Below are 13,989 nucleotides of genomic sequence, written 5' to 3'. Positions count from 1 at the left end.
ATCTCATTATACTGAAGTGTATGTTTTAATACACAGAGCTAGACTTACTTTACCATCTCATTCTACTGAAGTGTATGTTTTAATGTACAGAGCTAGACTTACTTTACCATCTCATTCTACTGAAGTGTATGTTTTAATACACAGAGCTAGACTTACTTTACCATCTCATTCTACTGAAGTGTATGTTTTAATACACAGAGCTAGACTTACTTTACCATCTCATTCTACTGAAGTGTATGTTTTAATACACAGAGCTAGACTTACTTTACCATCTCATTCTACTGAAGTGTATGTTTTAATACACAGAGCTAGACTTAACTTTATCATCTCATATTCTAATACTGTCTTATAATAGACTTAGAATAATGTATCACAACAATGGTATATCATCGGTATATCTATAATGTATGTACTACATATTCTATTATTGTTTTCTAATGGATTTAGAATAATGCATCACAACAATGGTATATCATCGGTATATCTATAATGTATGTACTACATATTCTATTACTGTCTTATAATGGATTTAGAATAATGCATCACAACAATGGTATATCAACTTGGTTTATAATTGTATCTAAGTATATATGTGTGAGACTCGTGGGCACTAAAAGCTTTTTTGCTTCTTTTGAACTTCCAGTGCACTTCAAATGACTTGATGAACTCTGTGATTCGGGCCTGTTTTATGCTACTCTTCAGAGACTTAATACGTCTGTTTGCTAGCTACAATGATGGGATTATTAACCTCTTGGGTAAGAACGTTTTTCATACTGGCTCGCACTCAACAGTGGGCACTTTTCCTTTTCTTATATCTGTCTCTGCACTGACAAATAATGTTTTGTAGGTTTTCTTGTTTATTTTCTGTTTTTAAATCGGAACTTTGGCACACTGCTGTTAAGCCTTAATTATAATTTGACATGCCATTTAGGACTCGTATTACTACAGATTCTACAGTAAAATGATTCGTAAATGTGTTGATCAGTATAAGATCATACTGTAAATGCTGGAACATTTGACACTGAGGAAAGTAAGATCAAATTAAGCACAGTGAAAGTGAAAAAATGTATTTAAAATGTGTATATAAAGTTATTACCTAAGTAATGTCAACATTGCTAATAACTTGGGTGTGGCATGGCCTGATGGTTAGGGCACTCGACTAACAGTTTGTGTGTTGAGGGTTCAACTCTCATTCTCCAAACATGCTTGACCTTTCAGCTGTGGGGCATTTGAACTCGACAGTCAATCCCACTTTTTGTTGGTAAAGAGTAGCCTAAGAGTAGGTGGTGGGTGTTGTTGACTGTCTGCCTTCCCTCTAGTCTATCACTTCAAAATTAGGGACAGCTGGCACAGATAGCCCTCGAATAAGAGTTATTTAACAACAAATAAAGTTATTAATAACTGTGATGAGAAATAACCATTAAAATTTAATTTAATAGAACATACTTATGATCATTGCATGTGAAAATATGGTTTTAAAATTAGTTGTTAACAGTATTAGTTGAAGTTAATGTTGTGAAGTTGTGAATGTTGAAGCTGTGAGAGATTGTCTCATGGTTACTGTGAAGTCAAATAAGACAAGCTCTGATCAATACAACAACAATGAAACAGACAATGTTTATTTTCCCGAGTGTCTGTTTAATAAACATACTAAGTTGTTTAAAGATATATTTCTAATAAGTTTCGTTATAATTTCATGATATCTACCCTCTAGTATTCATCATTTTTCAATCCATTCAAATGAAGTACAATGTAGATAACTATAAAATCATTTTTTGTCAACACAATTGAATTTTAAGTGTTATGCCTAATAATAATCTATGCTTTGTATTGGATTATATTCTGGAAAACTGTCAAAATACCCTTCTTTACATCACCTGTAAAGTTTTCAGGAAACTTGATCCAGGAGACATCATCCGTATGTGTGACTGACTACAGATTTAATACTAGACAAATGGAGCTTCTTCTGACCTTAGATGGCTGACTTGTCCAGACTACAGATTTAATACTAGATAAATAGAGCTTCTTCTGACCTCAGATGGCTGACTTGTCCAGACTACAGATTTAATACTAGAGAAATGGAGCTTCTTCTGACCTTAGATGGCTGACTTGTCCAGACTACAGATTTAATACTAGACAAATAGAGCTTCTTCTGACCTTAGGTGTCTCTAAAAGAATATTGTTCTCACATTTCAAAATAATAAATGGCATACTTTAAAGTTATTGTGATTCATATTTTAATATCTGTTTGTTAGATTGATCCTTTGACACCATATTATACGCTTTTATATTTAGAAATTCACATGTAGGTTGATAAAAAGAGAGGTTGGTTGTTAAGTAGATACATTTCAAAATTCAGTTTGAAATTTCTTAGCAGCACAGCATCATTATTGTGCTGTCTTAATTCACTTTAAATCTGTTTGGAAAAATCACTGATGTCTTTTTATTTTATTATCATAAAATGGGTTGTCAGTGTTATGTAGAATATAGAACAACTCCTAAAACACAGAAATATTGCAGCATCTTTTTTTCTTGGGGGGTACAAATTTCACACAGGGCAGATTGTCGTAGTCCCTTGTGTATTTTTATTGTCGTAGCCCCTCGTGCATTTTTATCTGTCATTGCACTTCATTTCCATCTTGTTCTTTGTGTACTAGAGAAATAATAATAATAAATAAATATTTTCCCTCAGAAAACTATTTCCAACTGAACAAGAAACACTGTCAAGAAAGCCTGGATGTGTATAAAAGGTTTCTTATTCATATGAACAAAGTAGCAGAATTCTTGAAAGTTGCAGAGGTTTGTTTTTGTTATTCTCAATAAAAAACTGTGCGTAGAATTCTTGTAGTTGTGCTAGCTGATATAAAAGATTTCTTCATTAAAAATTAAGAAACAAAACTTGATGATTTTCTATCCAAGTCATATTTGTCTATAATTAAATTATATTGATCTAATCCAAGTCGTACTTTTCTCTAATTAAATTGTATTGATAATCTAATGAGATGATAAATAAGATTTCTAAAAAGGGTTTTACTACTACTGTTTTATTTAACTGTCTAGTTGGAGCCATTTTTAGCACAGGGAATATTTAACCTATAAATATTTAGTTTCATTCATTTGATATGTTCATATATATGTGTAAAATGTTGTTTTTATTCTACTGTTTTCTGGAATAAAGTATATTACATACAATGAATAAAAACAAAAGCTAATAGCGAACGAGTTAGCATGAAGTGTGTTTAAAAATTTCGTGTTTGCAAGTCGTAATTGTAAATTTAGTTTGTCCCCCACCCCCCCAGTGAGTCAGCGGTAAGTTTGCCGATTTGCAATACTAAAATCCAGGGTTTGATTCTCTGTGGTGAACTAGTCAAATCTTTGCACATAAACAAACAAATGAATCAACTTGTATCTTTGTTTGGGTTGCTAATCTCCTGCCCACTCCATGAAAGTCCTGACAAAAACTCTGCAGTACCAGTATGAAAAAGTATTAGTAACTGACCAATAATTATACTTAGGTGATTGTATAGGCTACTAACCATGACAATGATTGATATTTGGTTGTCACAGTTTTGCTGTAAATACATGTTTTCTCTCTTGGTTATGTTTTTTTTTCTCTTCAGATTATGGCTATCAATTTTATTTAAATTTTACAAATATGATTTTCTGATGTAAGTAGTGTTTGGAAAAATTTTTTAAATAAATTGTCATTTGTTTAGATTTGTTAAATGTTAGCATTGAGCATTATGTACACACTGAAAATCATGTAGTATAAAAGATTAATTTGAAACTGTGGGATTTCATAGATGGTTTTCCTTTATTTCAGGACATTGGCATTGATAAAGGTGACATACCAGATCTAACAAGGGTAGGTTATCTTTTAGCTGAAGTCTGTTTTTTAGTTATGTTTGTTTGGTTACAGTTGAAATGTACCCTTCAGTCGTACCCGTTTTGGTCACAGTTGAAATGTACCCTTCAGTCGTACCCGTTTTGGTCACAGTTGAAATGTACCCTTCAGTCGTACCCGTTTTGGTCACAGTTGAAATGTACCCTTCAGTCGTACCCGTTTTGGTCACAGTTGAAATGTACCCTTCAGTCGTACCCGTTTGGTCTGTGTTTTTATTTTGAGATATGAAATACTAAAAAATGTACATTAAGTAGCAAGATATTTATTGTATATACTTAAAAAATTAAAAATATTAAATTGTTCATCTGAAAATAGATAAAATATTAGTTTAATATTTTGAGAAGCTCATCGTATATTTGAGTGCGTATCAATTTTATAATATCTGCTTTTATTGAGAGTGTACTCTGAATCGATCTAGCTACAGGACTACTATTACTTTTTTGTCAGGCTCCAAGCAGTCTTCTGGATTCTCTTGAACAGCACGTGATGTCTCTAGAAGGAAAAAAAACGAGTTCAACCACAATAGCAGGACCAACAGGGTATTGTAATTAAAACTGAATAGGAGAGTGTAAATTAAACAAGAAACATTATTTTTAAACTTTGAAAACCAATTAAAAACAAATCTATTTCAAACTTTGTATACTATCATGTTTCATTGGACAAGTAAAATGTAGCAATGTAGCCAAGACTTAAATCGAACATTGTATAATATTTTTTGACTTTCTCTCTGAGGTTATACCTCTAGAGAAATATACAAGTTTGGCAACCAGAGTAATAATGTTTATATTTTATTTGAAGATCATATATAGGCTCCATTCTTTTCAAATAAATATTCCCAGGATTAAATTCGATGACGAGAAACCCACTTTGAGACTAATAATGGTTGGAGATGGTTTGAATGGGTAATGATGATGACAAAACTTTGTTGAAACGTTGTACATTTGCTGTTATGTTAAACTTATATTAAAGTTTTTCTTCATTACCCATTCAAGCCGTCTCCAGCCATTATTATTCCCAGGATTAACTTTCAAACGTTATACTGTTTTATTTGAAGATTATATATAGGCTCCATTCTCTTCAGAGAAATATTCCCAGGATTAACTTTCAAATTATAAACATTTCTGTGTTTTCTGCACTAGTTCGTCAAAATTAACACCCTGACATTTCTTATTTTGTTCTTGGCAGTATTGTAGTGAAGAGGGAGAAGAAATCTTCTACTTAAATATGCTGTATTGCCCCTAATTAATGCCCCCTGGGGGCATTGCAAACTGCAAAGGTGGGGCACTAATTATAGTATTTGTGCAGTTCTGAATTATATTTCTCGCACGTGATTTGTTTATTTCGGTGCTAATAAGTGTGTGTTTGTTTGTTTTTCTTCATTTTTCTAAAATCAAAATTAAGGCAATAAAAGTGGATTACTATTGCTGTCATACAAAGTAAACTTTATAAAAAATACTCAAAGGGGAGGATAATTAGAGAGAGGGTATTAACTAGGGGCAATACAGTGTTTATTTCAGTTAACTTCAAAGCTTTACTCCTTTATGTTCTGGAACAGAGACTGATATTATGAAAGCTGCTTCATATTGATACTGTTAGAATATTATTACCATCACATAAAAACAGGTTTTTTTCACTGTATTTTAAAATCTTCTTTTTTCTGGTTTGTTTATCCTACGTGTTTTCTAGGTATCATGAATCCATGCACGTTGTTTAGGCTTGTAATATACTATACAAGGTGAATGAAAACACTACATCTGAAAGTATTTGGACCTCGTTATTTGTAAACAGAATGTTATTTTGGCCATGCTTTAAAAGGGACCTCAAAAAAGGAAATTACTTTTAAAAGTCTTTCCACTAGAAATAATTTTGAAAATAACTGGATAAATGCTTAGTTGCCTAAAAATTAATGTTCCGAAACAGAATTTACCTTAAAGTCTTTAAATGTAGAAACACTCTTTAAAAATATCTGGGTCAATGCTTAGTTGCCTTGAAATGTGTTTGCGTTCAGGAACCTTCTTTGTAACACTGATGTGCAAATGAAAACGCCAAGGTGATGAACTGCGTGGACAGTGACTAACTTTAGTAACTAAAGATGTATTCTGATGATTATTAAAAACTTCATTTTATGCATTAAGTCTCCTATTTATTATACTTTTGAAGAATTAGGTTTGTGATTTGAAAAGTTCTCAAAAAAAAAAGAACAATTGGATGTACAAATATACTGACTTCTGTATAATGGCTGGAGACGGCTTGAATGGGTAATGAAGAAAAACTTTAATATAACAGCAAATGTACAACGTTTCGACAAGGTTTTGTCATCATCAGGTACCAACTTCTGTATCCTTGACTTCTGTATCCTTCTAAATATCCTTCTGTACTTGATATTTGCTATAATTAGAATTTTGAACGTCAGTTTACCACTGTCGATACTTTTAATGTGTAAAAACTTTTTGTTAAATAAGTTATGTAATTCACCCGAAAGACTGTTGCTATTTAAGATTTAGAGTTTAATTACAAAAAATATATGTTTAGTTCCATTTTGTTGTTTCAGTGCTTTGCTCTTTGAATATGAATGACAAAAATTCCATGTGTAGAAATCAAAGTTTTTGTGACTGGTGAATGCTATTGCTGTCAACTGATTGGATAAAATTTTGTATTTCAGTAAAAGCTGGAAAGTATGAAGAGAATATGAAAATTAGTGACGTTGATTATAGAAACAGAAAGCGTTAACTTTTCAGAAGTGATGTTAAAGTAACATCTTGATAATCCAAGAGAAATTTAGACAGTGACCTAGCTTTAAGTACATTATGAAATGTTACCTCTAGAATAGTACATGTTAATGGATGTGTAAGTTCTCAAAAACTGCTGCTTTGGAGAGCAACCAAATCAAAAAGCTGAAATGGGTGTCAAACTTCAAGCAATGGGATGAGCAAAGCTGGAGGAGGGTGTATTTTACATATTAATTTAATTTTTTAATTATTTGATGAAAACCATTGATAGTTGTTTTGAGAGGAGATTCACCATGCAACATTTACAATGAAACATGCTGAAAAACCCGTATGTGTGTGGGTTGTATCTTAGCTAATGGTGTTGGAGATTGACACAAATTGATGGCAACTTAACTGCTGGCAGGCACATTAAGATTGTTATCCATCATGTCATTCCCTCAGAAACAAGATAGTGATCCTAAGAATACTTGAAATGTGGTGAAAGGAGACCAATGGAACCATTTAGTTGCAATTATTCATTATTTGTAACACCTGTACATGAATTTCTTGTGCATTTCAAATAATTTTTGTGTGTTGCTGTTAACTTGTTTTATTATTTCTTTCAACTTTTATGGTTATATAAAAATACAGAACTAGTTTTATAGTTTTAATAGTGTGAAAATAAGAAGAGCTTAAGTGAAATGAAAACTATAAATCTGGTTCTGCAAAGAGCAAGTAATTTTAAATAACTCTAAAAGTTGAAAGAATAAAACAAGTTTTTGTATGAAATATAAAATCCACAAAAAGTGAAATTTGAATTGCATAATATTAAATATTGGACATGTAATATAAAACAAGAGATTAATTTTAAAAAAAATAATTTTAGTCTTTTTTGGCACTAATATAAATATAAATAAGATGGCAGAATTTATGGTAGTTAGGGTTAGTAGGAATTGTGAAATGGTAAACATTGTTACTAGGAATTACAAAAAGTAAGTAAGGTATATTTTGTAATAAATTATTAAGATTATGTAGAGAAAAAACAGGAGAAACTCTAATTTAGTTTTATTAATTCAAAAGAAAGGTGATTGAGGAATATAAAAGAAAGTGTATTTGTTAAGCTGTAACTAATTAATTTTTGTATATGTTTTATTGTGTTTAAGTTATTTTATATTTTCTAAAAATATGTATTTAATTCAGGCTATTTCTCTAGTTGAAAATTGGTATTTCAACATTTTTATTATCTGTAAAACTTCATTCTGAAGAGCCCACCATGGCCAGGTGGTTAGGGTGTTCGACTTACAATCTGAGGGTCGTGGGTTCGAATCCCTGTCCTACCAAACATGCTCGCTGTTTCAGCCGTGGGGGTGTTATAATGTGACAATAAATCCCACTGTTCGTTGGTAAATAAGTAGCCCAAGAGTTAGCGGGGGTGGTGATGACTAGCTGCCTTCCCTCTAGTCGTACACTGCTAAATTAGGAATGGTTAGTGCATATAGCCTTCGTGTAGCTTTGCACGGAATTCAAAAACAAACCAACAAAAACAATCATTCTGAAGAAGTGATCTTTAAAGTCACAAAACTGGTAAAAATAATTAAGAGAAAGACTGATGATTTGAAGGATTGTAATATTTTATCATGTACATAAACAATTTTTGTACAATTGGATTTTTGAGATAAGTAGTTTTGGTTTAGTTTTTTATATAAAGCTTCATATTTTGGGTTTGATTTAATGGTTTTGGTTTAGTTTTTTTTATAGAAAGCTTAATATTTTGGGTTTGATTTAATAGTTTGGTTTAGTTTTTTTTATATAAAGCTTGATATTTTGGGCTTGATTTAATAATTTTGGTTTAGTTTTTTTTACAGAGCTTGATTTAATAGTTTTGGTTTAGTTTTTTTTTTACAGAGCTTGATTTAATAGTTTTGGTTTAGTTTTTTTTTTACAGAGCTTGATTTAATAGTTTTGGTTTAGTTTTTTATAGAAAGCTTGTTATTTTCTAGCTCTGATTTGTTTTCATTTTTATTTTTCTCCATTATCCTGCTTTTTTTCCTTCCTTGGTCCCATTTTTTATCATCCAAACACTCCACTTGTCCTAGGCTCAGCACAAACTTGCAAAAGGCAATTTCTACTCTCTTATCCAATAGCAATGCATTTGGAAGTACTGGAGGAACCCGAAACCATGAAGTTAACGGTGTCAAGAAAGGCGAACAGATTCCAGAGGATCGTAATGAAGATGTTTCTTATACGGATCAGGGGAAAGTATGACCCAAAAGTAAAAACTTCATCCAAAGCTATAACTAAGTTTTCCCATTTCTAAAATAACAGTAGTATGTTTTTTTAACATCACAACAATTATATGTTATGTATTCTCTTGTTGCTGATTTAGGTTTTTGTTGAAAAAGAATTTGCTTAATAATCTTGGATATGCCTTACTTTTTGTAAATTGTGTAATATTTTTCAAGTTGAAAGTTAATTGAGATTATTGATTAATTTTTTTAGTATTTCTTGAATAGTTTAAAAGAACTGAACATGATAAATGTGTAAAGTCTGCTGTAGTGATTGAACAATTAAGAACTTATTCAACGAATTCCACTCTGTAGTACTTGATGCTTACCTGTGTAATTGATACCCCCCTCCACAAATTAATATCTTTTTCAACCTTGCACCCCCTTACTTCAGTATGATTATAATATAATTCTCCCCCCCCCCAAACTCTCCAAATTTAAGCCAATCAGTTTTGGGCTACTTCATTAATATAGATGCTATGAATAGTTTATTACATTTTTTTTTAATATAACATTTTTCATATTACACATGAGTAGCTTCTACTTGCTAATTTTTAATCCAATGACTTATCGTACACAGTTCCAAATCATCGCATTCATCAGATTTTTGACACCTGTGGCTCTACCTGTATTCACTTCCATATTGAAATAGGAACATTATAATGTACTCAAGATGTCCACCACATATCATCTCCAAGTGTAAAAAACTGAAAATGATTGATACTGATCTGCATCTTTTCTTTTTGACTTTGATTTCGAGAGGATGGTTAAGAATTATCATGATTGCTTGAAACTGATTGGCTGGTAATGAGAGGTATTTTAGGTGTAACGTACAAATTAAGCCAGTTCCTGCCCCCATCCTTAATGGTAAATCTGTGTGCTTATACCACTAAAATCAGAGCCCAGTACATTGTGTATATTTGTGCTTAATATCAAACTGTGACACAAATAATCAGGACATTTTCAAACTATTTTTGTACATCATTGTGAAATTTATGTATGTACTTATGCTGTCAATTTCTCTGTCTTTAGCATGACTGTCCGATAGTCTGGGAACAACCAAACTGGACTAATTTGGTTAGTATTTGTGGAGGTTGGTTTTTTGTTCTGTAGTTTAAAAATCTTCAATAAATTGGTTGTAACTTCATTTGCTAACATAATTACATAACTCTACATAGTCTAGAGGGCTCCTCTCCAGTAAGGATGTATATATTTTAATCACTACATGGCCAGGTGAATGTAGTACAGAGTTCAAGGTTACATTGTAGGTCAACTTTGTTATAATGTCAGCAAATTAGGATTTTGAAAAATGGTCAAACTCGAGAACAAAGTGAGATAGAAACAGGTCTTGATACTTTGACCTGTATTTTTGAGGTTGAGGAATTGTGTGATATATATATTTTATTTTAGTTGCTGTCAAAGAAAATTACAGAGTGGCAGATGCAGTCTGTGAGTGCCTTTCTAGTTATATTTGTGGTGAAATGAAACTTATTCTATTATTAGTATTGATTACATTGACATATAAATCACAAAATCAGATATGAATAGTTTAGATGAGATGTAATTATAGCTCAGCAGCGTGCAGATTTTATGGTGTTATTTAGTATTGCGTTGATTATTTATAGGATCTCAAGTTTAAAGATATGGCTAACACTGAGAGAAAAACCACTACATGTGATGTTCCTACCCTGTGCACCAAGACTAATCCATTTCTGTCATCACCAAGTAGCCAAACACCTAGCACTGTGATGTCTGGTACTGAAAAAGTCGACTTCTTTTCTCAATCTACCACGGATGGATCAGTTTCAGAATCTAGTCCTCCCAAGATAAGCAACAATTTTCTCGGCTTTAGTGCCAATCCCTTTGTTGACAGCCTAACGAGAGGCAGCGAACTTCAACAAAGTTTGCCATTTGGTGCCTTCAGGACTAATGGTGAAAAAAGCATTTTCAGTTCATTTAGGATAGAAATAAGTTGAAACTTATCAAATTATTTAGTAATTTATCATTAACTAAAACTCGTCCACTTCAGAAGTGCAAGTATACATAATTGACAGTCTCATATGTGCAATACTGAAGACAAGTTCAGTGGTTTTCACACGTGTGTAATACTGACGACACGTTCTGCGGTTTTCACACGTGTGCAACACTGACGACATGTTCAGCGGTTTCCGCACGTGTGTGCAACACTGACGACACGTTCAGCTGTTTTTCGCACGTGTGTGCAACACTGACGACACGTTCAGCGGTTTTCGCACGTGTGTGCAATACTGACGACACGTTCAGCGGTTTCCGCACGTGTGTGCAACACTGACGACACGTTCAGCGGTTTTCGCACGTGTGTGCAACACTGACGACACGTTCAGCGGTTTTCACACGTGTGTGCAACACTGACGACACGTTTAATAACTTGGAATGAACACAACTTTGTAAAACAAAAATGTTTACCTTCTTTTGAAACTGTACACAAATTAGAAGTACCACACTATGTAGAAACAAAGTAAAACGTTAAATAGTTTTGTTTACCTTTCTGTTGGATTCTGTCACTCACACCTTTAAACTGTTCAGTAAAAAATGTGTAAGTGATTATAAGATGAAAGATTTTTTAAATAACATGAATATAATTGATTATTAATAGATTAAAAGATTTTTTGGTAAAACAGTAAATGTGTATAAAGAGCTTAATGAGGAAACATAGAGATACTAAAGAAATATTTATTTGTAGATGTTTTTGAAAATGCCTCAACCTCTTTCACGTCAGTTGATCGTTTCGTGACTGATTCTTCATTTGCTTCAGCATTTGGAGAGAAGACAGCATCTTCTTTTGGTATGCTTTTAACAATTAGAACATTTATAATTTTCTTGTATAATATTGCTTTTCATGACTAGCATATTTCGGGACCTCTTGATTTATGATGTCTTTGAAGACTTGTTGGATGGAAATTTAATTCCAGTTACTTGAAATCATCATTTATTTTGCAATATGTAATGTAGGCTGTTTTTTATTGTAAAATGCCTGATGTTTAGGGCTTGTTAGTATATGGATCTTATAGATGTATTTGATTATAACTTTTCACGCTTATTGTACACTCTCTTGGTCTTTAAATTTTTTCACAAGCTTTCTCGGAATTGGAAACTACTGGTTTTACAGGTGTAAGAGAAGGTCTGTACGACTTCTGCATCATCTGTATAGGTTTTTAGCAAAGTGTATCTAGTGTCTGGTGTGTTTTCTCAGCTTAGAAAAAAACAATAAATAAAAATATGTATATGATAACTAAATTTTCTTAGTCTTTTTTTCCTTTTTCAGATTCATGCCTTACAAAGCTGTTAAATTCTGAATGGTTTTAATTTGTTATTAGTTTGACATTGTTTATTTAAGTTTCCTTACATTGGTTGAAAAACTACACATTTTATATGATTTGGCCTTTAGCTAAAAAAATGACTTGTACAATTAAACTAGTCAAAATGATTGGTTATTAAACGAAACATTTTACTAAGCATAAACTGAGTTTATTTTAAATAAATTTTATTTTTGTAATTTCAAACTAAATGGCTTAGAGGTGTAAACTTGTGTTTGAGCTGCCTACAACAAAGATTCTTTATGCTTTAGCTGTAGATGTTTTGGAATTGAGATATTATTACTCTCATTAGGAAGCTTGTGTAACGTGTTATCTACTTTGAGCATGGGTTAGCCCTATGTTGGAACTTTGAATTTTGGAACTGACGAGCTGGGTTCGAAGTGTGATACAATAAAATATTTCCAGCACTTTAAGCTGTAAGAACATTGTGAGAGTGATGTTGGGTGGTAGGGTGCTGATGCCTTCTTTCTGGTCAGTGATTTGAAATTAGCAATTTAAAGACAGGCAAGATAGCCTTAGTAGCTTTGCCGTAAATATTAAATACAAATTCTCGACTTGATTGAATATCTTCACGTACAGAAATAGCATGTTGGTTCTGATACAATCACCTCTGGTAATGTAATACTAAATTTTTCCATGTGAAGAACCCTGTATTATTATTACCTTTTTTTACAAATCAAATCATAAAGGACTTAAAACCTATAATGAAATATTTTTTTTTCTATTTGGAAGCTAACTTTGTGGCCTTAGGTATCATTAGGCTTTAAAACTTACTTATTATATAATAGAAATTCACTTTTCTATCCAGTAATAACATCACCTGAACAACGAAAAGGGAATGGTGAAATAAAGGTGCCTTCAATGGACTCTTATGGAAGATCAGATGCACATTCTTCTGCAACTGAGCAAATTAGAGAGTCAGGAACTGGACCAATTTTATCTCATCTGTCCGAGTCTGTATTTGGTAAACAAGTTGAACATTTGAAAGAATGTGAAGCTTCAGAAAACCTTGTTTGGGGAAGCAGCTCACAATGTAGTGATCCTTTATCTTCAGATGTAAATCCTTTTGGAACCACCTTTAATCCCCTTTTCTCAACATCTGTTTCAGTAACTATGTCATCCAAATGTGAAGATAAAATAGATGATTTTAGCTTGAATGATACTAAGTGTAGAATTGAAGAGTCAGTTGCACAACTTCCTTCAGTGGTGAAAACAAAATCAACAGTGCCTCTTGTTCCTCCATTGGAATGTTCAGATATCCTCTCCACTGACTCAGCTTCAGATCCTAAGAATTGGTCAACTCTCAATGCTCTTCAGACTTCTGACATGCATCAACACTTGCTCTGTTCTACTGTATTGAATGACCTAAATCCATCTATTGAACATAAGCACTTTGAAGATTCTTTCATGGATTTCGGACAAAAGTTCCAAACTGCTTTAACTATAAAATCTAATTCTATGACTCAAAGTCAACCAACCCAGACTGTTTCACCTATTGAACCAACTCCTGTGACCAAAACTTTAACTACCTCGACTATTTTGCCAATTGGACAAAGTTCTGTGATTGGATCTCCACCACCTCCAACTGGTTTGCCGATTGGACAACGTTCTGTGATTGGAACTCCACCACCTCCAACTGGTTTGCCGATTGGACAACGTTCTGTGATTGGAACTCCACCACCTCCAACTGGTTTGCCGATTGGACAACGTTCTGTGATTGGAACTCCACCACCTCC

The 13,989-nt window shown here is 32.6% G+C and overlaps 1 protein-coding gene across 1 annotated transcript in view; it reads left to right on the top strand.

Annotated features, from left to right (window-relative positions):
* The window catches only part of LOC106459608 (clathrin coat assembly protein AP180-like), a 26,873-nt gene that overhangs the window by 9,329 nt on the left and 3,555 nt on the right, over positions 1-13,989 (top strand). The window contains exons 7-15 of the mRNA XM_022386129.1: positions 644-755; positions 2,693-2,799; positions 3,824-3,865; positions 4,352-4,443; positions 8,757-8,871; positions 9,930-9,974; positions 10,523-10,829; positions 11,620-11,721; positions 13,062-13,989. Coding sequence (XP_022241837.1) covers positions 644-755; positions 2,693-2,799; positions 3,824-3,865; positions 4,352-4,443; positions 8,757-8,871; positions 9,930-9,974; positions 10,523-10,829; positions 11,620-11,721; positions 13,062-13,989 — 1,850 coding nt within the window. The remainder of the gene's footprint in view (positions 1-643; positions 756-2,692; positions 2,800-3,823; positions 3,866-4,351; positions 4,444-8,756; positions 8,872-9,929; positions 9,975-10,522; positions 10,830-11,619; positions 11,722-13,061) is intronic.

This window comes from Limulus polyphemus, unplaced genomic scaffold, assembly GCF_000517525.1.
Source record: "Limulus polyphemus unplaced genomic scaffold, Limulus_polyphemus-2.1.2 Scaffold636, whole genome shotgun sequence".
Lineage (NCBI taxonomy): Eukaryota > Metazoa > Arthropoda > Merostomata > Xiphosura > Limulidae > Limulus > Limulus polyphemus.
Note: the sequence above shows the minus strand (reverse complement) of the source record. Positions and strands in the feature narration are given on the sequence as shown.